The 27552-nt window shown below is 35.5% G+C and overlaps 2 protein-coding genes and 1 long non-coding RNA gene across 3 annotated transcripts; 1 reads left to right on the top strand and 2 right to left on the bottom strand.

Annotated features, from left to right (window-relative positions):
- Positions 1-13182: 13182 nt before the first annotated feature.
- LOC146954087 (uncharacterized) lies at positions 13183-15325 on the bottom strand. Its single transcript, XR_015011790.1, has 2 exons — positions 14578-15325; positions 13183-14063 (listed from the first exon to the last, which is right to left on the bottom strand). It is a non-coding gene; the product is annotated as an uncharacterized LOC146954087 (long non-coding RNA).
- Positions 15326-17882: 2557 nt separating this feature from the next.
- LOC146954088 (cell division control protein 2 homolog D-like) lies at positions 17883-18784 on the bottom strand. Its single transcript, XM_085751908.1, has 3 exons — positions 18416-18784; positions 18187-18327; positions 17883-18089 (listed from the first exon to the last, which is right to left on the bottom strand). Exons 1-3 carry the CDS (start codon positions 18652-18654, stop codon positions 18083-18085), a joined length of 387 nt encoding a protein of 128 aa, XP_085608034.1. The 5' UTR covers positions 18655-18784; the 3' UTR covers positions 17883-18082.
- Positions 18785-19526: 742 nt separating this feature from the next.
- LOC146954089 (PH, RCC1 and FYVE domains-containing protein 1-like) lies at positions 19527-26297 on the top strand. Its single transcript, XM_085713881.1, has 9 exons — positions 19527-19905; positions 20594-20680; positions 21193-21282; positions 21356-21442; positions 21529-21633; positions 22221-24275; positions 24589-24735; positions 24922-25382; positions 25734-26297. Exons 1-9 carry the CDS (start codon positions 19858-19860, stop codon positions 25900-25902), a joined length of 3249 nt encoding a protein of 1082 aa, XP_085570007.1. The 5' UTR covers positions 19527-19857; the 3' UTR covers positions 25903-26297.
- The last annotated feature ends 1255 nt before the right edge of the window (positions 26298-27552 follow it).

The following is a 27552-nucleotide window of genomic DNA, read 5'->3' on the forward strand; positions in this document are numbered from 1 at the left end:
GGTATTCTTTGTCAAAAAAAATAAAGAATGGTATTCTTAATTTTTCAATATATCAATACGTCGTTTTAGTTTTTCTTTCAAAAAATATATATTTCATTTTATTTTCGCTAAAAAATTTGTTAGTTTTTTAGTCTTCCAAAAGTTTTCATCACCATTCTTGGTATCTATTTTTTAGTCAACTCAAATTTAGTCTTCATATTTTTGAATGAGATTCTCCAGAAATGTGTAGAAAATGTCAATCTATTCTAAAAAAATAGAATTTTTTTAACAAAAACATCTATTAAGTATGAATTATTAAGCACAAAAAACATACATAATTCATCTTTAAGAATTTTTCACAAAATTGTCATATACTGTAAAAAAAACAAAATATTCATATTATTTGACCATCACTTGATAATAAAAAAGGTCATAATATTTGATCATCATTTGATAATAATTTTTTTTTACGTATTTCATAATAACATTGATAATAAAAAAAATTGTGTATTTCATAACAAACTCGTTATTAACAAACGTTAATGGTATTGAAATAATTTGCTGATTTCATAAACTCTGTCATTATACGTGATCCCGTGCCAATTAAAACTCGTGGTATACTTGCCAAATAAGAATTCACAAAAGAACATTAAAGTGAAGATGTGTATTTTTTTTTTTAAATATCAAAATATCAAAAGAACATTAAATGCTCCTTAGAATTTCAGCTTGGTTGTCCGATAAGAACCAATATTCGCAGCGACACCAAAGTTACTCATATTGTAGACCTTTCCCTCTTGCAAATCCTTTTCAAACTTGTAGATAAGAGTCCTCTGCACAGTTGCATGAATTTTGTTGCCCTGATCACACAAAAAAAAAACAATTAAAAAACAAAATAAATGGAATTCTAAGAAAATTTTAAGTGCGAAACAAAAATTAGGAATAGCCTAACCGATGCATCCATCAACACCATGTCAAGTGAAAAAGGGTGAGCGTCACGATTGACATCACGAACGAACCAAGCACGGACAATTCGAACGACAATGGTCCATGATTCCTTCACTGGACTGACCTCAGAGATGTTATCAACTGATCTCGGAGCCATTGCAAGACTTACTTTTGTTATTACCAACAACAATATGTGAAAAAGAAACAAAAAAGCAGATGAAATGATCAAATATGACATGACCTTTTTATAGGCAGTAAATAACAAATTAATTATCATGGGTAGCAACCAAAAGAATAAAAACAAAAACAAAACATGATGAATTCCGATTGGCTGACAAAGTGAAATTGACACTTGTCATACAACCATTGGATCGGCCATGGAAATAATACGTCATTAAAGGAAAAAAAAACGCATGGAACCTTTTGTTTACACAAAAAACGCATGGAAAAAAAACGCATGCAAGGAAACCATACACGATGAAGGGACCATTCTATTATTTCACAAATTATACCACACACTTCGCCTTTCTTGGAACAATACTTTTTTTTTTTGAAACGGTTCTTGGAACAATACTAAGCAAGGATATATATTTATTTTCAAAAAAATAGTTACCATATATATATATTTTGTTAAGAAAGAAGCTACCATATTTGTAAACCAAATTAAATATGCATTGAATATGGCAATAGCATGATATCATAAAAAACGGAGACAAAAAAAAACAATATGGCTTGTACAAAAAAAAAAAAAAATTGGAGTCCAAACAGAGTAATTGCTAAAAAAAATGGTACTGCCAATTGCTATTTTTTTCTGATTAAAAACAGTGCATACGCACCTTACACGAAAAAAATGGTACCAAATTATAGAAAACAATTTATCATATATATGGACGACATTTTTTTCGAAGATTTAAAAAATAAGTTTGATACGATGATATATAAAAGTGGTACTTTGATTTGATACGATGTACATAACGTTGATCCCATTTAAGATAAATCTTATTTCCGAAGATTAAAAAAATTTCAGAAAGAGTATACAATAATTAACTCCTTAAAAAAAAAAGTACACAATAATTTTCAAAATAATAGTTACCATATATATATTCTGTTAAGAAAGAAGCTACCATATTTGTAAACCAAATTAAATATGCATTGAATACGGCAATAGCATGATATCATAAAAAACGGAGACAAAAAAAACAATATGGCTTGTACCAAAAAAATAAAATAAAAAATATTGGAGTCCAAACAGAGTAATTGCTAAAAAAAATGGTACTGCCAATTGCTATTTTTTTCTGATTAAAAACAGTGCATACGTACCTTACACGAAAAAAATGGTACCAAATTATAGAAAACAATTTATCATATATATGGACGACATTTTTTCCGGAGACTTAAAAAATTAGTTTGAAACGATGATATATAAAAGTGGTACTTTGATTTGATACGATGTACATAACGTTGATCCTATTTAAGATAAATCTTATTTCCGAAGATTAAAAAAATTTCAGAAAGAGTATACAATAATTAACTCCTTCAAAAAAAAAGTACACAATAATTAAGTTATCTCCGAGTAATTACAACAAATATCGGTAACTAATATGTAAAATTGATCGGTCAATCAGAGTCGAAATTAGAGTGGAAAAGAAAAAAAAACTTTAGCCTGGAATGAACGTATATAATAATATCGTACGTATACAACACGGTTGGATTCCTCCATAAACATAAAATACGGTTGGATTAAAATGTATATAATACATATTGTTAAGGCAAAATGCACATGTACATAAAACAATAAAACAACATTGTATATTTGATACCATTTCTTAATCAAATATTTACATAATACATAATACATAATTAAGGCAACTATCTTGATATCTTGATCAAAGGTATAATCAAAGGTCTTATGCATTGAAAAAAAAAATTGTTTGAGGAGCATTAAATGCTAGAAGCAAAATGAGGCGCCACGTGTACTTTGCTCATAGAACTATTCTTTTGTATTATATAGAGATATCAATGATTAATGTATTTTAAGTTTAAGAATATTAGTTGAGACATAAATTTTCCTGAATTCATATAAAATCTCAAAAACTCTCTTCTAATACGATTTTTGAGTTATCACAAAAAAAAAAAAGTTTGAGTTCTCTTAAATGATGTAGACAAACCCTCCATCTTAAAGTTTTCTATTTCTTTGACTTGCTCCTTCCTTTCTTCCAAAGTCCTCTCGTCAACTCTAAACTTTCAAACAAAGCCTTAAAAAAATGAAAATCTCTTTACTTTTTAGGGTATAAATTTCTATTGTCATCAATATTAAAAATGAATGCATTTATATATCTTCTACGTACTCTAAAACTATAGTAATGAAAATGTCAAGGCATCTCTATTCCTTTTGTGAGTCAAAAGGTGTCCGTAAATCCGTAATCAAGGAGTTAGATACACATATTTTATTTAAAAATAAAAGGACTTCGATAAAAGTTTATAGTATATAGGGACATAATTAAAATGAGTTCAAATTTCAGGGACTTACAAATCAATTGAACCTTATATTAACAAATTAATATAATGGCAAACAAATTAATTAATATACGGGTACACTGTGCATTATATATACCTTCAGGACACTATCAGAACAATGATAAATACAACAAACAAAATGGCCTTGAAGCAAGGATCTACCAGTACCACTTAATCAACCTCTTGAACTACAGACACAAACTTGTTTTTGAAGAAGTCAAATTAACCCACCAAAATTGACGAGGGAGAGTCAAACCTGGAATCTTGAGAGGAGCAAACTCTAAGGTCCCAATCCCACATACACAAACTAAAAACTGTCACTGAAAAACCAGCAAACACATCAGCAAACCCTGCTAAAACTGCACGCCAAAGCAGCCAACTGAATCGTCTACAATTACCACACCAACAACCTCTAAACAAATTGAAATTCCAGCAGCATCAGAGCAGAAAAATAGACAACACAGCAGCAGTGCTCTTCGATGGAAAAACTGACGTTACCTGCGCCAAAGGATGCTCCAGAATGACAAGTGAACATTGTAGTTTTTGACAACAAAAATAAAACCTGGAAAGTCATGGATAAAAAAACTGCAGCAATTACTTCTGTACTAGCGCTTTCGTCGTTCTTCCCAAACAAACCAAACCAGAAAATTTTAGGATTCTCAAGGCCGTAGGAAAACAACCTCCTTCACACAAATTGCCCTGGTATGGCTCATGATACACCTACCAAAACAAGCACGACTCATCGACGTTTTGCTCAAGCTCCATAGCCATGACCATAGGGTCCTTTACCCCGTTTGAAAAATTTCTATCATTCCCAGATTTCCAAATAAGACAAAATGTTGTAAGCCAGATCAATCAATACCCCGTTTATATTTTCTTACATGTGGCTGCACCCGTTAAGCATTCAAAGAGCGGGCTCAGGTTTGGAGATAGAATCAAATAAAGCCCAACTACCGAAAAACACTATACCAAACAGAAGATGCAAAATCGCAAAATAGAAACATAAGTGAATTTGTTTCAACATCCCCTTCACACAACACACAATCCACGGACGTAATGTTTTGTGTAAGTCCACGATGTGCTAAGTTGGATTTTGTCGGTATTCTATCAAGTTACGCAGAAGCTTATATAGTTGCATTTTTCTCAACTTGTCACAACAAAATCTCCTTTCTTCAACATGTTCCTTCAAATATGCGCAAAATGGACCCTTTTCACCTTCATGTTTTGAAACAACAAGAGATAGATAGCATCAGAAATAGACCAACATTGGCAGGCTTAGATACTCTTTTTCAAAGCATGTTACTGTAACAAGTTATGAATGAGAAATTATAGACAATTATTGTATGGGAAATGGAACATGACACTCTTGCATTCGTTGCTGAAAATGGAAAGATCCAACTAAAAATGAAATTGATAAAACTCATAAAAGAACACAGAGAGAAATAATGAGTTACTTTGCAAAGAGAATGCATACCAAAAGCATCTGATGTTATCATTAAGCCAAGATCAGAGTCATCTCTGCCTTCGATAGCAATGCAGATTCACATGCTGATCTTGTCGATGTTATGGCACTGCCACCGACATATGGCAGCGCAGACATACTGCATACTTCTGATTTGTTCTGCACCTTTCTGTTTCTCTTGCGCTGATTTCCCCATTGCGTGGCTGAATAACATTGATGACATTGCTGAAACTAGAATGAATGTGTAGCTCGGCAATTAGGAGCTAGGGACAGCTTTAGTGAATGCACTGGTTCAAACCCATGATGCACTTCTGATCCCCATTTCTCCATATGTGGCCACTGACACGACTAAAAACAACACACCAGAATCATGTATAGTAGACTGGCCCTGAAAAATAACCTTTGGTTGGATTTTAAAGGAAGCATGCCGCTCCAAGTCCAAACTTGTTTTAAGTTTCTTGACCAATTGTCGTAAGATTTGATATATGTGATGTTAGTCATAAAGGTAAGACTTAAATAACCACTTTAAAACCAAATACACAACTCAAGTTACAACCTCATTTATAGCACCACCATTTATGACAGCAAGGTCAGTGTCTCATCAAACAAGTCCCTTCACAAAGTCTACATTTAGATTCAGATAATTCCGATAAACTCTAAATTTAGATTCACATAAATGCTTTGAAGAAAATATGGAAGAAGTGATCAGGTTAGTATGCAAAATGGGACGGACAACAAGTAGACAACTCTGAAAGACACACCATTGAACTCCGGAGCGTAAAAAAACAGTGACAACTGATTAAAGTCATGAAGAAGAACAAGCAAATGCAACGGCAATGAACTCTGCTAAGGCAAAATCAGCTGAGACAAATGATATGGAAAACATATGCAAGTGGCATGAAATTCTGAGGAAGAACAAATCTGAGATGTCTGAGGAAGAGCGCCAAGATCATGAAATGCATTGTACGCTACTATAGAAAACTAGCTGAAATGTTAAACAAAACTAGCAGTCGAAAAATATTAAACTATGTTACTATCATGTTCCGTGTACTATCAAATCAAATTATCCATAAAGCAGTATTGGATTTGGAATAAAATGGCACAGATAAAAAAAAATCATATACCTCTATTGCTCAGATCAGACGCGGCTGTTTCTCACTGTCGTAGCCATAGCCGTGTCTCCTGTTCCGCCACCGATTTACCAAGCTGCGCATGCAGCTCCATGAAGTCTCTAGGTTACCTTTCGTTCCCTCCCTTTCATTTTCCACCAATCCAATCATAGAATTTGGACTTAAAACCTAACTCAACCCCACAAAACTGATTAGTGCGGTAAGGGCTCCTCAAACCTTATAAGATCTATTTAGGCCATATCTCTAGGCAATAATGGAGTAAACACATCCGCAAACACCTAGCATGATATAGGTGATGGACGATACAAAGGAAGTTCAAAGTTGCCGGAAGCAAACCAGCTTGGGGAATACTGTTTTGCAACAAAATGATATCTAACAAAGTAGATTAAAATTACCACAGAAAGACGGTTGGCTGAATGACAAGGCTCATAAGTCAACACTTGGATATCGATACATTAAGAAATTACATTGATAACTGATATCAACAACAATGAGGCCATTACATAACTCAATCTTGAAAGTCAATACACAATTTCTTAACAAATCAGAGAAATTCAACAATAGGAATGAAAGAGGGAAATTAATTCATGAATTAAAAAATCAACCACTCTTATGGTTAAAATAGCAAATTGAACCCAACAGTAAATGACTTTTAATTCAATAAAAAAGCAACTAAATTAAAAACAAGGAGTTAGCCAGTAAAACACACAACTCAGACTCCTAATCATAAGGAGTTAGTAATTGAAAACTATTCAGTTTTAACAATGCTATGTTACTAGTAAAGATCTTGTACAAGATTGCAAGATGATAAGCATCAGATGGTGTATACGAGGAAGCATAATAAGAAGAGTGTAGATGATAATAATAACTCCACTACTAGTGTTGCTCAATTAGTGGGGAATAATAAATGATAATGATAACTCCACTACTAGTGTTGCTCAATTAGTGAGGAATAATTCCACTCAGCAGAGAATGGATGAGGAGGACAGATGGCAGAGAGAGAAAGGGGGATCTGAGTACTATATATGATGATTGAATAATCACTAGGAGATAGGCAAGAATTCTGTTAGCTATCTTTCCTGGGAGACCCTAAGCAGCTCGAATTGCTTAGTTTAATTTTCTGTTTTTTTTACTATTTCCAGTTTCAATCCAGTGTAATCATCAGTTAGATCCCATTTGAACTCTAACTGGATTATTCAGAAATAATACCTTCTATTTCCATCAGATTTTCACTGTTTCACTCATTATCCCATTCTGATATTAAATTGAATCTTATCAATTTGGTATCTAGAGCCTTGGTTACGATCTCGCTAGTGGATGGTAAGTACGAGAAAAATCATGGAGAACAGAGTTGACGCAATTGAACAGAAGGTGGGCAACGTTGAAGCAACGGTGGAGCAGATTCGTCAATTAGCGTTGGAACAGCAGGAGCAGATTCGTCAATTAGCATTGGAACAACAAGCAAGACCTCAGATCACAGTGGAACAGATTCGCCAGCTCATCCAAGAGCAACCTGTTCGTCGTCACCGGCAACAAGGATGGAGAGGAAATCACAACGACGAAGAGGACGATTGGAGTGATAACAGTACTGCGTCGTTGAGACATCGACCCCGACGCGATGGTGGGAACCGATTGGGTGTCACCGTAACGAGGAGGAGATTGGAAATTCCGATATTCAAGGGAGAAGATGCGTATGGGTGGTTAGTACGTGTTGAACGTTATTTCCGGCTGAACGAAATACATGTGCAAGACAAGGTGGATACAACAGTGCTTGCATTAGAAGAGAAGGCTTTAAATTGGTTTCAATGGTGGGAAGAACAAACACCATTGCGAACCTGGGAGGAGTTCAAGATGGCAGTAATAAGAAGGTTTCAACCTGGATTGTTACAAAATCCTTTGGGTCCATTGTTGAGCCTTAGACAGAGAAGTACAGTGATGGAATATAGGGACAAATTTGAAATGTTGGTAGCACCCCTGCGTAGAGAAGAAAGAGTCATGCTGGAATCCATTTTTCTAAATGGATTGAAGGAAGAGATTCAGGCTGAGATGAAGTTATATGAGAGTCGTGATCTAACTGATTTAATGGATCGTGCCTTGCTTATTGAGGAAAAGAACGAAGTGGTGAAACGAAGAGGGGCTGTTTGGAAGGATAAGGGGGGTACTTCTAGATTCAAGGACCCTGGAGATTTCAGCAGTGTTAGGAGGGAAGGTGAGAAAGGAGGAACAGGGAACAATGATAAGTACAAAGGGAAGAGACTGGACCCTGCAGAGCTAGAGGAGAGAAGTAAGAAGGGATTGTGTTTCAAATGTGGGGAAAAGTGGAACAGAGAGCACACTTGTAAGTTCAAACACATGAGCTTGAGATTGTGTGAAGATAGCAGTGATGACGAGGAGTTAGAAGAGATAGTTAATGAAGAAAGAAGGGAAGTAGTAGTTGTTGAGGAATTGAGGACCTTGCAGTTGTCCTTACAAAGCAAGGAAGGTTTCACTTCAAACAAATCATTTAAGGTCTGGGTGACAATTGGTGAGAGGCAGGTGCTTACCTTGATTGACTCTGGGGCTACTAGTAATTTTATAGCCTCAAGGTTAGTGGAGGAGATGGGGTTAAAATTGAGGGAGACACCTACTTATGTCATTGAAGTAGGAAATGGTGATAAGATAAGAAAACAGGGAGTATGTGAAAACTTGCAGTTCCAAATTCAAGGAGTTGAATTCACACAACATTTTTTCCTGATGGAGTTAGGAGGTTCAGAGATGGTGTTGGGAATGGACTGGTTAGCCAGCTTAGGAAACATTGAAGCCAATTTTGGGAACTTATGTCTGAAGTGGGAGTTTGAAGGGAGGAAGTATAGTATTCAAGGTGACCCGACTATGTGTACTAGGCAGTCCTCTTGGAAGGCTATGATGAAAGCTCTGGCTGATGAAGGGGTTGGATTTTACATACAATCATTAGAAACTGAAAGTAACAAAGTAGGGAGTACCGAAGAACAAGCTCAATGGAAGGAAATCTTAGAAGAATTTGAAGAAGTTTTCAACATGCCCACAGGTTTACCACCCATCAGAGAGCATGATCACCCTATAATGCTCAACCCTGGAGCTACTATTCCAAATATCAGGCCATACAGATACCCCTATTATCAAAAAAATGAAATTGAGAGGATTGTGAAGGAAATGATGCAAGCTGGAATAGTAAGACATAGCACCAGTCCCTATTCAAGTCCAGTTTTATTAGTAAAAAAGAAGGATGGAGGATGGAGATTCTGCACCGACTACAGAGCTCTCAACAAGGTGACGGTTCCCAACAAATTCCCTATACCAATCATTGACGAACTATTAGATGAATTAGGGGGAGCAATTATTTTTTCTAAGCTTGACTTGAAGTCTGGCTATCATCAAATTAGAATGAAGGAAGTAGATATTGCTAAAATTGCTTTCAGGACACATGAAGGTCATTACGAGTATTTAGTTATGCCGTTTGGCCTAACTAATGCTCCCTCTACTTTCCAAGCATTGATGAATGAAGTGTTGAGGCCTTACCTGAGGAAATTTGTGTTGGTATTTTTTGATGACATCCTCATCTATAGTAAAAGTGAGAAGGAACACCAGTTGCACTTGAGGACAATTCTGCAAGTACTCAGGACCCATCAGTTATATGCTAACAAGAAAAAGTGCTCTTTTGCTCAAAAGGAAGTTGAATATCTGGGACATCTGATATCTGGCAAGGGTGTGTCAGCTGACCGAAAGAAGATAGAAGATATGCTCAAATGGCCATATCCTAAGGAACTGAAGGGTTTGAGAGGATTCCTAGGATTAACAGGGTATTACAGGAAATTCGTAAAGAATTACAGTAAGATAGCTTGGCCACTCACTCAATTACTGAAGAAGGATAATTTCTTGTGGAATAATGAAGCACAACAAGCATTTGACCAACTAAAACAGGCAATGACTACTGTCCCGGTACTAGCTATGCAAGATTTTGACAATGAATTTATAATAGAGACTGATGCTTCAGGAAAGGGAATAGGTGCAGTGTTGATGCAAGAAGGCAGACCAATAGCATACATGAGCCAAACGTTATCTGACAGGGCTCAAGGTAAGTCCGTGTATGAAAGAGAATTAATGGCAATTGTGATAGCCATTCAAAAATGGAGGCCATATCTGTTAGGGAGACATTTTCAAGTGCATACCGATCAGAAGAGCCTGAAATTTCTCACAGAACAGAGAGTGATGGGTGAAGATCAACAAAAGTGGATTGCTAAGTTAATAGGGTTTGATTTTGAGGTGAAGTACAAACCCGGGAATGAAAACAATGCAGCTGATGCTCTATCTAGAAAAATGATTTATGCTACAATCACTACTGTACAGTGTGAAGCGTGGGAAGGGTTGGAAGAGGAAGTGCAGAATGACGAGAAACTGAAAGTTATGGTGCAAGCATTGATAAGTGACCCTCTCAGTCAGCCAGGGTACCAGTTAAGGGGAGGAAGATTGTACCATGAAGGAAGGGTAGTGATTCCTAAGAATTCACCTAGAATTGCTTGGTTACTCCATGAGTTCCACGCTACTGCAGTAGGAGGTCATTCTGGATACCTTAGAACATATAAAAAAATTTCTGGAATTGTGTATTGGGAAGGCATGAGAAAGCAGATTAAGGATTATGTGCAAGCTTGTGAGGTGTGTCAGCAGAACAAGTATCAGACCTTGAGACCTGGGGGGCTACTACAACCTTTACCTATTCCTAAACAAATATGGACTGACATATCCATGGATTTCATAGGGGGGCTACCTAAGGTGCAAAGCGCAGATACCATTATGGTGGTGGTAGATAGGCTAACTAAGTATGCTCATTTCCTGCCAGTTAGCCACCCTTACACAGCTAAGGACATTGCTACTCTGTTCATAAGGGAAATAGTTAGATTGCACGGGTTTCCTACTTCCATAGTTTCCGACAGGGACAAAGTCTTTCTCAGCACTTTTTGGTCCGAACTGTTTAAGCAGGCAGGCACAAAATTGAAGTATAGTAGTGCGTATCACCCTCAGTCCGATGGACAAACGGAGGTGGTGAACAGGTGTGTTGAAACTTATTTGAGATGCTTAACTGGAAGGCAACCAAAGCAGTGGCCTAAGTGGCTAGCTTGGGCAGAATATTGGTATAATACCAATTATCACGCTTCACTCAAAACTACCCCATTTGAGGCTCTATATGGAAGAAGTCCACCAACGTTGGTCAAGGGTGATGTTAGTTTATCTGCAGTGGAAGAGGTTAATAAGTTGACAGCTGAGAGGAATGCTATGTTGAAGGAAATGCAAGAACAATTATTAAGGGCACAAGATGTAATGCGGGCTCAAGCTAATAAGCATAGAAGAGAAGTTGAGTATCAGATTGGTGATATGGTATATCTGAAAATTCAACCTTACAAGCTGAAGAAACTAGCAAATAGGTTCAATCAGAAGTTAAGTCCACGATACTATGGACCTTATGAAGTGGAGCAAAAGATAGGTGAAGTAGCCTACAAGTTGAAGTTGCCTGAGGAGAGTAGAGTGCCCCCAGTGTTTCATGCTTCATTGTTGAAGAAAGCAGTAACTCCTAATGCTGAACCTCAACCCCTACCAGCTTGCATGAACGAGGACTGGCAGCTAGAGCCGGAACCAGAAGAAGCCATAGATACACGCAGGAATGAAATGGGAGTAGTAGAAGTATTGGTGAAACGGAAGGACCTTCCAGAATTTGAAAACTCTTGGGAATCAGTGGAGAAACTAAGAAAAGAATTTCCAGGATTTCTTCTTGAGGGCAAGAAGAGTTTGGAAGGGGGGGGGGGGGAATTGATAAGCATCAGATGGTGTATACGAGGAAGCATAATAAGAAGAGTGTAGATGATAATAATAACTCCACTATTAGCATTGCTCAAGTGGGGAATAATAAATGATAATGATAACTCCACTACTAGTGTTGCTCAATTAGTGGGGAATAATAAATGATAATGATAACTCCACTACTAGTGTTGCTCAATTAGTGAGGAATAATTCCACTCAGCAGAGAATGGATGAGGAGGACAGATGGCAGAGAGAGAAAGGGGGATCTGAGTACTATATATGATGATTGAATAATCACTAGGAGATAGGCAAGAATTCTGTTAGCTATCTTTCCTGGGAGACCCTAAGCAGCTCGAATTGCTTAGTTTAATTTTCTGTTTTTTTTACTATTTCCAGTTTCAATCCAGTGTAATCATCAGTTAGATCCCATTTGAACTCTAACTGGATTATTCAGAAATAATACCTTCTATTTCCATCAGATTTTCACTGTTTCACTCATTATCCCATTCTGATATTAAATTGAATCTTATCACAAGAGTGAAGAAAATGTTGAGAAATAGAGGTGTACAATTCTGCATATTTGAATTGGAGGCTGAGTTGTGTATAGTAGGTTGTCCATGAAAGCCATTTACAATCATGCATATGAATTGATGAATGCATATAGAATCATAAATTTTAATCTATAAAACAATATCAATGATGAATCATACACAATGAATGGCAGTAGTTTGAAGAAACTAGTGAGCAGATCTATCATCTAATGACTTTGCTTCCTGATTTACACAAGAAAAATGGCTTCCATAAACAAAGTCAAAAGGCGAGTTTCGAAAAATTAGTCACCAACATATTTGATTTCTAAACCAAGGAACGACAACCAATACGAGTTGCAAAGACTTTGGTTCTTCTTTCCCTAACAGAAATGCAAATCCAACGAAAATGTGAACAAGAGATGCAACTGTACACCCATGAACCAAGATCTATTCATGGTTCTCCCGCCCAACTTTGCTTGTTCAGTAACTTTCTTCAAGAAATAGGCTACAAGATAAAATTATTTGATTCTTCTTCACAATTGTACTATATTTCAACCCTTAAATATACACTGTGAAATTACATTAGATAACTGGGAGATCAGCAGCAATGAAGCCATTTTACAGCTCTACTCCTTGGTTGTCAATACACGAAATTTCATAACCAATCATAGAAATTCAACAACAATAAAAATTTCATATGGAACTAAGATGTCCCAACCTAATTTTTCTCATATTTTGCAAAAAGAGCATAAATAATCATCTCAGGAGTTACCTATTTAGGAGTCAAATCTATAATGCAAACAAAATATGGTTATGATTTAAATTTTATTAGGATTATAAGAAAACTACAACATAGTTGATATAGCAGATCAAGAATACAATATCAAATTGAACCCATCAGTAACTCTGACTTTAATCAAAACTATAATCATAGCGAGTCTATTACATAGTACATCTTTATTGCTTGTAACTATCAAAATAAAAAGAGACTTCAGCCATCGATAAGAGAGTAGTAAGTTATTCTATTATGAATCATATTTTTGGAATACATTTTTCAAAGAGATTCATAGCTTCATCTACAATGTTAATCTTACATAATCCATTAATCATGATTTGGTAGTCATGAATAAGTGTTACTCTCCTTATGGTCATGGTGTAACATATCTATGGCCTTGTTCACTTCATATTGTATTCATACCTTTTTTTTTTCATTATCACAGCAACTTCTTTTACCTTTCACTCTTTACAAAACACACTGCTTAATATACTATACATAGTTGGGTTGATGCTTTTCAACACAATTCCACCTAACAAAACAACTGCTTCTTTCCTTGATGCCGATTCACCAAAAAATTGATATGCTAAAAGACATGGGATTGGCATGTTGGTCAAGTTCAATGACATAACATAAAGTTGACCATTTGTTCTGATTCTGCACAACCAATGGCAAACATCATCCAAGTACATCTCCAAACCATTAGGGTCTGCACAACCAATGACAAACACCATCCAAGTACACCTCCAAACCATTAGGGTTATACTGAAGAAATGGCATAATTCAAGCATTGAAACCATTCAAGCAACCCACAAAGTTTCTCTATTTCTCCGTTCCTTCTGTCTCATAGTTGGTTACAATCATGGAGACAAAGAATACATGAATTTGAGGATGTTCTTCAAGATCTCGTGAGTCTGCAGAAATACAAATACAACTAAGTTAGTAAAAAATAAAAACAACAACTATTTAGACGGTTTCACTCGTGTTGCTAGATGCTTATTACCTATGAAGCACCGATACGGACACGGACACCGGACACGACATAGATACTGATACGCGACACAGCTAATAATTTGATAAAATCACATAATTTTGTGTAATTACAAGTGTCGGCGTCGTTTAGGTGTCGGACACGACACGTGTCCGACACCGGGCCACGCCTAATCCGATGAGTGTACGTGCTTCATAGCTTATTACCAAATGAGATGGGAGTTCCATTATCTTTCCCTAACCCTCTTTGCAAAACACATTGCTTAATATACCATACATATCTTTGCACATACTATCAACAATAGTGTTTTACATTACCACACGACATACACATTTATTTTTGCAAAGACGGTCAATAATCGTGTTGTACATTACCACACGAACATGATTTACAAATTTAACTTTGAACAAGCTATCAATGACTGTGTTATACATTACCGGGTCAAGTTTGACAATATGTCATTCCATTTGTGCCAATTGGAAGGCAGTTGTTGTTTGTTCAGTGTCCCCTAGCTAACATTGTAGAGATGAAAACTCGATGCAAATCATCGCTAAAGTGTAGGGTATCCTGAACATCACCGTTAAGACAAAGACCTTTGAAAATCAAGCTGATAAAACCCATCTTTAAGAATCTTGTGGAATAGAGAATATGCAAAATTGATTTGACATAAGTGAGAGTAAGAATTGATCAAGTGTGACCTAATTCCGTGGATTTGTTGAGAAAGGGAAACAACAATAGAGTAGTGGTTCTTGGTGTTCTTCATTTGTAGCAAGCGGTTAATTGAATGAGTGGATAACAGAATTGTGAATTGTGTGGGAATGAGATAATGGATTTGAAGATGAAGTTAAGGAGAGAAAAAGAAAATACGGTATTGAACTAGAAATGAAATAGAAGAAAGAGAAGGAGTGAGATCGGAATGGTACGCTTCTCAGATTTGCAACAACAAGAGTGTGTACTCTTACTCTGTACTGTTGACGGCGTCTCTTGCCCTAATTTAGTCATGGGCTCATGATATAGTTGAACGAATTCTGCTCTTTACCCAGCAGAAATTGCTCGCTCCTAACTGAATTGCCCATTTTGCCCTTGCGTGACTTGCGTGCTGTTTTAAGCAGGCAGAGCCTCATTTCCTCATTTCCAATCTCAAACCTCTCTCAAATCTCTCTTAAATCACTCAAATCTGAAATTCCTTCAACTTCAAATCAAACAACACTCCAATAATAAGAACAAGTAAGTTTTCACTTAAATTATGTTGGTATGATAGATTTTTTTCACTTAAATTAAAATTTTTTAGTTTTAGGGAGAACCTCAGAGGTTGAAAGTTCGGCACCTTGGTGTCATGTTAAGAGGTATCAAAGATCAACTGAATGAATTCAACCAATGAGTCAACCTCGGAGACACAAGGATGGTGGAATACCTTCGGTATAAACGTCCAACGCTCGACGATGGGAGAATATCATTCACTTGGGTGGAATTAACGAATGACGATAACGTGAGGAGCATGTTTTGGGAGCACAACATGTTCCAGTGGATCGATATGCGTGTAACATTGTTGAGATCAACTGAAGATATCATCAAAAGTTTGATTCCACCAGAAGATCGTGATTAGGTAGGGAATGCACCTTCCAACTACAACAATTGTCTTCATCTGAATGGGGTAATTCAAACATGTTAAATGGCAGTTCCCAAGCATTGACCCGACATTTCCATTGTTCCTTTCAAAAGATTAAATTCTTGTTAGGCTAGTTTAGATGAAGGTATTGAAGTGTCAAGGAATGGACCTCATTCTGTTGACACTTCAATACCATCATTTAAACCAAGCCTAACAAAAATTTAATGTTTTGAATCGAACAATAGAAATGCCAGGTTAATGCTTGGGAGCTGTTGTTTAGCAGGTTTGAATTTACCCCATTCAAGGTAAGAGTTGGAAGGTGCATTTCCGAACGTAATGTAATGTAATTATATGACATATTTAGGAACTTTATGTAATGTAATGTAACTTTTATTCGAACTTATTTAATACGCAACTTTATTCGAATTTATTTAATACAATTCTTTATTCGAATTCACGCTGAGTTTAATTAGTTTTTATTAGAATTTATTTATTCAAAACCTATGGTACCATTAGTCTGCATAAAAAAACTTCACACCACCATAAAGATTAAATTCTTCTTCTTCTTACTTTCTTTTCAGCACCATATTGATATTAAATTTTAAAAATACTCATTTAGATTATATAATCTGAAAGGTGTTTTAGATTATATAATTCGAACAAGATGTTTTTTTTTTCATTTTAGACATTTTCTCCGAGATGACTTCCTGCATATTGGAAAAACACCAATTCAGAGAATATATATTTCGAAGGTGGAAAAACTTTCGGATTATATATAATCTGAAACACACACACACACACATACAAATTAGTTTTGATAGAAGTCACCATTTCTTTCATAAAAATTAGTGTGTGTCTTCTAGCAAAACCCTATAAAAGACACCCACTAATTTTTATGGTGTATTTTATCAAGTTATAACTAAAAAGTGGATAATCATACCTTGATGTGTGGATTGCTAAAAGACACCTTCATAAAAACTAAAGGGTGTCTTCTAGGAAAACCCTATATATATACATATATATATATATTGAGGGAACACACACACACAGTTTTTGTCTGAATACAAAGGTAATGTGACTATAAAACCTTTCTCGTTCGATTTCTATGTGATTTTCAGATTGTATAACCCGACAACCTAGTTTGAATTATACAAATCTGAAACCTGCCAATACAAAAATTGTCCAGTTCTCCTCACTATCATTTTGTGTTGTTTCAGCTATGGATACTCTCATTCATGCCCTCTACGTTTGGATATGACATTGCACCTCCAATTGTGTCGTAAACGTATCACTTCAAATTTTGAATTATCCCGAGAATATCAAAGTCGAGGTTCCTCCACATGTAATTGAGAATACTTCCGACGATGTGAAAGTGGAGGTTACACCTCCAATTATTGAAACTCCAGATGAAAATCCTTCCAGCAATGTTAAATTCAAAGTTCCTTATGTCGATACCAACATTGAAGTGGCACCACCACTTGTTAACCTTTCTATTGATCATCAGGTATGATTTACTACAAGATTATTCCATAAGAAAATAAATGAGATCAACAAACTAGCAATTATCAAAACAATCTAGGGACTATCCACTCAATTGAGAAGATTTCATAAGATGCAAACTATTAAATTGATGCTAATTTTTTATTACAAAATTTTCACATGCATATTTATTAGGCTTAATTGCACGTTTGGCCCCCTAACTTTCCAAAAGTTGCGGTTATGGCCCCCTAACTAATTTAAATACAAAACAGCCCCCTAAGTATTGAATCTTTGGCAGTTTTGGCCCCCTGGTCCATTTTTGACTTGGTCGTTGATGACGTGGCACCCGCACCCTTAAATTAGGTGCCACGTGGATATTTTTTTTTAGTTTTTTTTATTCTTGCTGGCATTTTTAAATTGGAGGAAATTAAAAAAAAACGGAAGAAATTAAAAAAAAAAAGGAAAAAGAAAATAGACCCTTCCAAAGCAACAAAGTTAGGTGCCACGTGGACATTTTTTTTTAGTTTTTTTTATTCTTGCAGACATTTTTAAATTGGAGGAAATTAAAAAAAAAATGGAAGAAATTAAAAAAAAAAGGAAAAAGAAAATAGACCTCCAATTTTATTTTATTTTTTTAAAAAAGGAGACTAACACTTTTCTTTTGCGGCAGCTGCAAAATCATAGATCAAAACTCCATTTTACCAAGAACAACACAAAACCTTGAAGAACACTATGAACCAAAATTCCAAAAATAACAGAATCACCATTAAACCATAAATAATATTTCAAATCCATTTTTTCAAACCATGGCAGAAAGCAACCACAGAAAGCAACACCCTTGCAAAGTTGATACATCAAACCCTAAAATCAAACCCATAAAATCATTAATTAATTAATTGCAAAAAAAACTAACAACAATAATTAAATAATTTGAAGATCTGAAAAGAAATTAACATACTTTGATGGTTGGGGGTGGAATATTTTACCCAGTTTGCGAAAACTCCGAATGAATTTCTTAAGATCAGTATCCATATACTCAAAAACCAAATACAACACAGTTTTCCCTTCCTTGTTCTGTCCTTGTTTCACATCCAACAACCTAACACCAACAAAATTCACAAAATCAACCTAATTTCAAATCCAATTGAAATTGAATTGAAATTGAAAACAATTTAGGGTTAACTTACCTAACAACATGTGGATCATGAGAGAGCATACGCAAAATCGAAACCTCGCGAAGCGTAGTAGGAGGAACACCTTCATCATCTTCATGAAGACGAGTCTTCTTCAACGCAACAATCTTCCCAGTAGCTTTCTCTCTTGCTCTGTAAACCTTCCCGTACGTTCCTCCTCCAACTTTCTCGAGCTTCTCGAATGCTTCCTTCGCCGATAACACTACTGCGATTGTTTCACCGGGTTTCTCCATGATTGAATCGATCGAGAAAATTAGGGTTAGGGTTTGATCTGAAAGGGGTTTTTTGTTGAAGAAATGAAGATGAAGTGAAATTCTTACAGAGATTTGATCTGAAAAGGGGTTTGCTCTGAAAAGGGTGTTGCTTTGCAAGGGTCTATTTTCTTTTTCCTTTTTTTTTTAATTTCTTCCATTTTTTTTTAATTTCCTCCAATTTAAAAATGCCAGCAAGAATAAAAAAAACTAAAAAAAATATCCACGTGGCACCTAACCAGGGGGCCAAAAATGCCAAAAATTCAATACTTAGGGGGCTGTTTTGTATTTAAATTAGTTAGGGGGCCATAACCGCAACTTTTGGAAAGTTAGGGGGCCAAAAGTGCAATTAAGCCTATTAATCAACAATCCAGATGATATGAACTCTACAAATCTTATCCTTTAATTCTACTATCTACGAGGTTTTGTTTGTTTTCTGTTCTACCTTTCTTCTACTTCATTTATATATTTCAATTGAGAGTATGACATACCTTAGTGTAAGTGATTTGTAGTAGTCAAATATTGCTACAAAATATAAAAAAAATAAAAAATAAGCTTGTTTTCTAAATCGAAAGCACAACCGGTATAAAAAAAAAAACATCCACACCGTTTTCTACTGAACATCTATGGTTACAAACACGAACACGGGACACAATACATACACTGACATGTCGACATCAATAATAATTTAAAAAAATTGCATTATTCAATATAATTATATGTATTGGTGTCGTATTGTTGTCGAGTCGGTGTCAGTCACAACATGTATCCGACACCGGGACACACCTAATTTGAGTAGTGTCCGTGCATTGCTTCATATATAGTGTATAGTGTATAATATACAAATAAAAAACAAAGTAAAGGTAATGTTAAGTTAGTTGGTTGACGTGGAACCAGTTTAAGAAGCGCGCCAATATCTCATTCCCTTTCCTTCAACGAAACATTCGCATCTTCTCTTTCTCTCTCAATTTCTCAATCCAATCTTGCTCATCGCACACTTGTTCATGCAACCCTTTTACCAATTTTCAATCTTTTTCAGATTGGTACGAGAAATCTTCATCTGGGTCATTTGGTAAAATTTTCTTCTTGAGGTTTTTGAAGAGTTTGATGAGAGGCCCAAGTAGAAAGAATGACGCTTGAGCTTTGTCTTCTTCACTGGTTTCCTTACAATTTCTTTCAGATGGAATGGCAGATCCTGATTGTTATGGGAATCCTGAACGTGATATTGAACAAGTTAGTATTTTTTTTTTTAATTTTTTTTTTGTAGCTGGAAAATATTACAATTTTTGTATTTTTTTTTGGTCATATTTGTTTGATCATATTTGTTTCAAAATATGTGACACGACACTTAAGATTGAAAGTGTGTCTGGTGTCTGATACTAACACTGACACACGTGGTTACATTTAATTACTTTTAGTTTCTTAAATTATTACTTGTGTTTACGTGTTAATGTCGGTCTCATGTCTTATGTTTGCGTTTGTTTGTGTCGGTGTTTGAAGTGTTTGTTCTTCATTTTTCAAGTGGGTGTTTCAATAGGTTATAAGTGTTTGATCATATTTGTTTGTTTCAAAATATGTGATACCGACACTTTAGATTGAAAGTGTTTCTGGTGTAACATTGACACACGTGGTTACATTCAATTACTTTCATTTTCACAAAATTATTACTCATGTCTACGTGTCAATGTATGTGTCGCATATGGTGTTTGTGTTTGTCTGTGTCGGTGTTTGAATAGGTTTTAAGTGTTTGCTCTTCATTTTTCACTGGACATCATCATTCTAGGGATTATGTAGCCATTGAATTTATATTGTAGTTTACATTTCTGCAATATGAATTTCAAATTGATTACTAATATGATATGATAGACTAAATAGTATGTTGCTTAGGTGTTCCACTTACTTAATTTTATTTTGTGTGAAGGCATTCGTTACATTAAAAAGAGGAACCCAGTTAGTTAAGTATAGTCGACAAGGGAAGCCAAAACTTTGTAATTTCAGGCTGTCACAGGTGAGTTTTTTTACCATGAAAAGTTTTGTTTATGAAATATATTTCAAGAAATGTACATGCGTATTTATGTATTATTGTTGAGTATTGCTCATATTTGCTAATAAGTCGGCAGGCGCTTGAGAATAGCGTAGCGGAGTGAATGGAGCTGAAAGTGCAATGAGCGCAGTGCAGCTAGAGCACCTTCCCTTTAAGCTTGGCCCATTCGTATGTTGTGTTACGATTAGGAGGGTTAGGGTATAGGGGGCGAAGTCCCCCGCATTACAATTTAAGGATAAACTTGTAATCTTGACTGTAGTATTTAAAAATTGTAGTCTGTAACTCTATAGTAGAAACTACAGTAGCCACTCTATTGTCGGAGACGTAGGCACACTTGCTCGAACTCTGTGATCAATCGCTATGTTATTGTGTGTTTATTTATTTCTTTACTTTAGAACTCAGTTTGCTGTTATAACTTATATGCATTGAATTTCAAGTCATTGTACGGATGGTTTCATATTTAGTGGCATTAGCAGGATGAAACATCACTAATTTGGATCTCTCATGGAAAGGAAAAGAATCTGAAGTTGTCTTCGGTTTTGCGCATCATCTCAGGACAGAGAACAGTAAGTTAATGATGCTTGATCAATATAAGAAGCTAGATTTACGGTTATGTTAGCTCTAACTTATACTTTGCAGGCTGTATTTAGAAGATATTTGCGCCCTGAAAAGGATTATCTATCATTTTCACTTATTTATAAAAAAGGCGAACGATCACTTGATCTGGTTAGAGAAAACGCTAACTCTATGTTGGACTTGATTTTGTCAATTTCATATGAATTTTTGAATCTATTCCAGTTTCAAATTTCTAGATCTGCAAGGATACTGCTGAGGTTGAGGTATGGCTTTCGGGCCTTAAGGCATTAATTTCTACTGGACAGCTTAGAAATCGGCGAACTAGAAGTGATTTAACAGATGTGAGTTGTAATAGATTTTGTTTAAATGATAATTTAATTTTTAAACTTTTATTAGTTTACACATTGTTAAATAGTTTCTACTTCCTATATATTATTCATGAATTTTTTATGGATTGATTTATGATTTCTTAATTTCCTATCGTTTTATTTTGAAACTTTCCATTTTATAACCATTCTAAATGACAGTCTTCTATAATCCTTCCACTACACTACACCGCCATAGCTTTGACATTACAGCTCTGGTTAACCAATCCAATTGGAAACTTTCATTGACATTTACGACATCGTCTAAATTTTGACTAATACGTAGTCTTTCATTACTTTATTCTTAAATAGTTGAACACATACATAGTCTCTTTTACGTGAACTCTTGAATGATTACACGATATAATGCTTTTGAACCTTAAATGATGTATAACATGCGTTACTCATGATCTTAATATTCTTTTAATAAATCACCTACTTAGTAATATCATAGTTCTCCTTAAAGCTGAAGTTGTTACTTGCAAGGAAAAGGAACATGACTCCAGTTTTCTATTTTTCAAGAGCATTTGAATGAAGTAATTTATTTTGAATTTCATTTGCAGGATAGTGTTGACATTTCTCAGAATGATCGTCCCTTTGGCGGAGCACTAGAGTTTACTGCAAGTATTTCCAAGGGAAGGTTTTCTTTTGAATCAGTTCCTCGTGAATCCACATCGAATAGAAGATCTGATGCGGGGTCAGATCATACAAGTATGGCGCCAGTAAGGACAAGTGTTGGAGATGGTTCCCGTGTTAGTGTATCAAGTACTAACTATGCTAGTAGTGTAGTATCAGGACCAGATGACATAGAGTCTCTTGGTGATGTTTTTATATGGGGAGAGGTTTGGGCCGAAGGCAATTCCTCCGATGGATTAGGGAGTCAAGTCCCTTCCAAGACAGACATGTTGATTCCCAAGCCATTGGAATCTGATGTTGTTCTTGATGTTAATTATATAGAACCCGGTGTAAGTCACATTGCTCTAGTAACAAGGCAAGGTGAGCTTTTTACCTGGGGAGAGGACTCTGGTGGAAGACTCGGTCATGGGTTTGATAAAGATTATGGTAAACCCCGTCTTGTTGATTCCCTAGCCATTACTGGTGTGAGTTTTGTTGCTTGTGGTGAATATCATACATGTGCGGTATCTATATCCGGGGATCTATACACCTGGGGTGATGGTACACATAACGCGGGAATTCTAGGTCATGGAACTGATGTTAGCCACTTCATACCAAAGAGGGTCACTGGCCCTTTAGAAGGACATCAGGTTGTATCTATAGCATGTGGCGCATGGCATACGGCATTGATAACTTCCAATGGGAAACTTTTTACCTTTGGTGATGGAACGCTTGGTGTCTTGGGGCATGGAGACAGAGAGAGTGTGGCATATCCAAAGGAGTTACAGTTATTGAGTGGACATAAAGCTGTTAAGGTTGCATGTGGAGTGTGGCACACAGCAGCAATTATAGAGGTTAATGATCAATCTGGTTCAAGTTCAAATACTTCTTCGTCAAAGAAACTATTCACGTGGGGTGACGGAGACCAATATCGTTTAGGTCATGCTAACAAGGAAACTTACCTTCAACCAACTTGTGTGGCTGCACTTGCTGATTATAATTTTGAACAGGTTGCATGTGGACATAGTTTGACCGTTGCGCTAACCGCATCCGGTCATGTTTTTACTATGGGGAGCAAGGCATATGGTCAACTAGGAAATCCAACCTCCGATGGAAAAGTGCCGATTCTAGTAAGAGATAAATTACAAGGAGAATCTGTTGAGGAAATATCGTGCGGCACACATCATGTTGCTGCATTGACTTCAAGAAGTGAACTATATACTTGGGGGAGAGGTGCCAATGGAAGATTAGGGCATGGAGACATAGAAGATCAGAAAACTCCAATATTGGTGGAAGCTTTGAAAGAAAGGCATGTAAAAAATATCGCATGTGGCGCAAATTTTACAACTTGTATATGCATACATAAGTGGGTTTCAGGGAATGATCAATCGGTTTGCTCTGGTTGTAGACAGCCATTTGGTTTTACTAGAAAAAGGCATAATTGTTATCATTGTGGATTGGTGTATTGCCATCCTTGTAGTTCAAAAAAGGCACTGAAAGCAGCATTGGCTCCAACGCCTAGCAAACCGCATCGTGTTTGTGATGCTTGTTATGCTAAACTGAAAGGTTCCGAGAGTAGTAATGCTTCCCATTTCAATAAAGAAATTACCCGTCCTTCTAGTTCCGTGTATGGAAGGGAAAAAATTGATAGGGTTGAGGTAAGACCTTCAAAATTTCTCCTGTCTTCTGCCACAGGTTTAGTGAAATCCCTTGGAAGTACACATGAATCATCTTCCATGGCCGGAGACGCGTTACAATTGAAAGATATCATATTTCCTGGTCCATCAAGTGCAACACAGAGTGCTTCCAGGGCTCTTATTATGCAGCAAATCCAGGCTCCAACTCCACCTTCATCAGCTAATTCAAGACCACCCTCGCCGTATTCTAGAAGACCGCCTAGCCCAACACGGTCTGTCTCCCCTGGATTTTCAAGAAGTCTTATTGAGAGTTTAAAGAAGAAAAATGAGCATCTGAATCAAGAAGTCTCAAAGTTGCAGAACAATGTATGTTTTGTAGTTTACACCATATTCAAATTGAGATTCTGTTTGAGTAAACTTCTGAAGAAACACTTAACATCATAGCTAAATGTTTTTTAAAGAGCAACTTCTACGCCTGAATGTTTTTTAAATTTTTTATTAAACTTCTTTATAAACACCTTGAAAGCTTGTAAGTTTTAACGACTTTTGCAAATTTATTTTAATTGAAAAGCTTCTAGGAGTTGTCAGTTAATCAAACTAGACCATTGTAATTAGTTATTTTATTCTCTAGTGAACCCATTAATAAGTTTTTTTTTAATATTTATTTTCTTACATAAAGATTCGAAGTTTAAAGCAAAAGGGTGACATGCAAGATATAAAGATTCGGGAACTTCAAAAAAATATTGAGGAAGCCAATCTATTGGCAGGAGAGGAATCTTCTAAGCATAGAGAAGCAAAGGAATTCATCAAGTCCATAACAGAAGAGGTATTTTGATTCTATATTTTGACATTGTTGTTTTTAGTTGAAGGAAATAGCTTAGCACTTGAACCAAAGACTTATTGTGTGAAATAGCTTAATACTTGAACCAAATGTGAAATGAAAAGCTTGTTAACGATTTCGGGTAGGTGATACTAAATAGCTAAACTTGCTTCTACATTTGCTGTTGTTTAGTTGAGCGAAGTGACTGAAAAGTTGCCACCAGAGATTCCTGGCAGTGAAACCTTGAAAGTGATCCATGCTCAAGCTCAAAATATTCTCAAAGAAAATTTAGAATTTGAATCTTCCTTCCAACCGAGTTTCGAGTCTGAGCAACAAAGTGCGCCTGATATACCAGCATCCGATAGTGACTCTTCAAATCTGCAAGAGCAAAGATTGGAAGGAAACAATGAAGTTTCTGAGGTTGTTCCATCAACAAATGGAGGAGATGATCGTCAAGAAAGCAGCAGCAGCTCGTATTTATCAACTACAGCTGTGTCTCCACCAAACTTGGAAAATAATATCAGATCACAGGAGTCGTCCAGGCCTGTGAGAGAAGGAGAAATGTCTGTCATTGAACAATTTGAACGCGGTGTTTATATCACAGCCATAGTAATACCTGATGGCAGCAAAGTCTTCAAACGTGTTAGATTCAGGTACGAGAGCTAGTTGTTAATCTAAAAAATTTCCACCTTTAAATTTACTGCATGTCAAAATGTATCTGTGAACCTTTTTTGAGTTAGTAACTAATTTTTTTTTCTTTCTATTTCATAGAATTTCTGGTTTTCAATGTGGGGAGACATCTAAGTACTTATGCATGTTCTTATTTGAATCCATGAGAAGTTTCTGTTATTTTAGATTTTTATATGTTGGTTACATACTTACATTTATCTTCTGATTCGGTGACAGTTGGTTACTTTGTGTATTGGTTTGCTTATTTCAGTTATTTCTATCTTAACACAATTTCTTTTCTTCTTTGTTAATTTTTTTTACTTTTCTGGGAGCAGTAGGAGAAGATTCAGTGAGCAACAAGCAGAAGAATGGTGGAGCAATAACAAAGATAGGGTGTATAGAAGATATAACCCACCACCTATAAATAATGAAAGTATTGGTTCATCTAGCACCCCACCTCATGGTGAAGAAAATGTTGAAGCAGCCTCAATCAACCAAGTGTAGCGAATTAGACAAGTTAGTGCAAACAATATCTCCGTTATGAAGCACCGAGACTGATACAAACATTAGGCACAATACTAACATTGACACATACACCGTAAGAAAATAAGAGTGATTAAATGTAACCACGTTTTGGTGTCGGAACACTGACACGAGTCGGACACAAGACATGTCTTTAATCTAAATCTTCAGTGCTGCATAAATCTACGAAACAGTCAAGGAAGGACTAGCAATAGAGAATAGAATATGGAATAGGAAAAATATAGTGTAAGGCTTAGAGGTAGAAAACTTTTGATTTGAACATTCTTTGATTTCATTCTTACACCTTTTGTCCTTGTAACTCTTACACATAACCTTTGTTATTGGTATTGTACATCACATGTGTAATTTATCTCCAACAAGTCTAGAGAGGCTGGTAGTACATGAATGAGGACTAATGCCAGAATGACATTGTTTTTTTTTTTTAAAAAAAATAAAACAAAAGTACATTCTTTTTTTTTCTTTTCTGGTAAGTTTGAATAACTTTGACTAAAAGCCAACAATATGATTACAATTGTTACAATCTTAGGTCCGTTATACCGTTTTTCTGAGGTATTGTCAGTTTTGAATCTTGTGTAAGCATTCACCATTTTGTCATTTAGTTAAAAGGTGTCTCAGTGATTTGAGAAGAGTCGACAATTATAAACTACATTTAGTTTCGATTCTTAAACATTGTGCGATTTTTTGGCCTGCCGAAACAACAATCTATACTAAAGCTAAGTTCATTTATTTTGTCACATGTGATGTATAGTAGGTTCTTGAGTAGGGTAGACTACTAGTCCTAAGCAAATATTTAATGAGTTTTAACAGAAAGGGTAAAGTTTGTGTTATTGTTTATACTTTATAGATTAATAACATGTAGATCTATTAAACTTATAGTTACTTGATGAAATTATGGAAAAGTATAAAGTTTGTTATGGCTATCACTTTCCAAGCAAAGTGGAAGCAAGTGGCTGGTGGTATGTGAGGAGTCACAATCTTGTCTATTTGACTGCCAAACATAACCTAATCATACTGCTAAATCTGATTGGGAAAATATAGTCTAATCTTTCAATGCCAGCTAGTGTTTGTCTTTTTTTATTTGTCTAGTCAATTCAAATTTGTACATTCAAATTATCATTATCTTATTTTGAAATTTAAAGCAAATATACACATGTGGTTATTTTATTATTGACTGAAATAATATATTCCAACTCCTTTATATTAATATTTTTTTCAAAGTTAATGTTTAGTTTGGTTGAAATTCAAATGATCTTTTGGTTTCAAATGAGTTAATACAAAGGGGTGGTAAACTTTACATGTAAATAAATTTATTCAAGAGATTTGATGTTGGGGGAGTTACGATTTATAAATAGTAATTCAAAGTGATTTACTTTGAAGCTTTCTGTAAAACATGTATGATATAGAATGATTAATAGATAATATAGAATGTCCTTTATATATGTGATCAGAAGTTCAATATTTGATCTTCGTGCGTGAGATGGAAGAGTATCCGTCCTTCTGAGTGTTCACAGAGAAAAAGTATTGCGTAAAACTCGAGTTTAAATTTATTGATAAATTTTGATAATTCATAATAAAGATTAAATAAATAACATTACTCAACTTAATGTAAAT

Source organism: Medicago sativa, chromosome 1 (assembly GCF_051527215.1).
Source record: "Medicago sativa cultivar Bolivia chromosome 1, Bolivia_mono, whole genome shotgun sequence".
In the NCBI taxonomy this organism is placed as follows: Eukaryota; Viridiplantae; Streptophyta; class Magnoliopsida; order Fabales; family Fabaceae; genus Medicago; species Medicago sativa.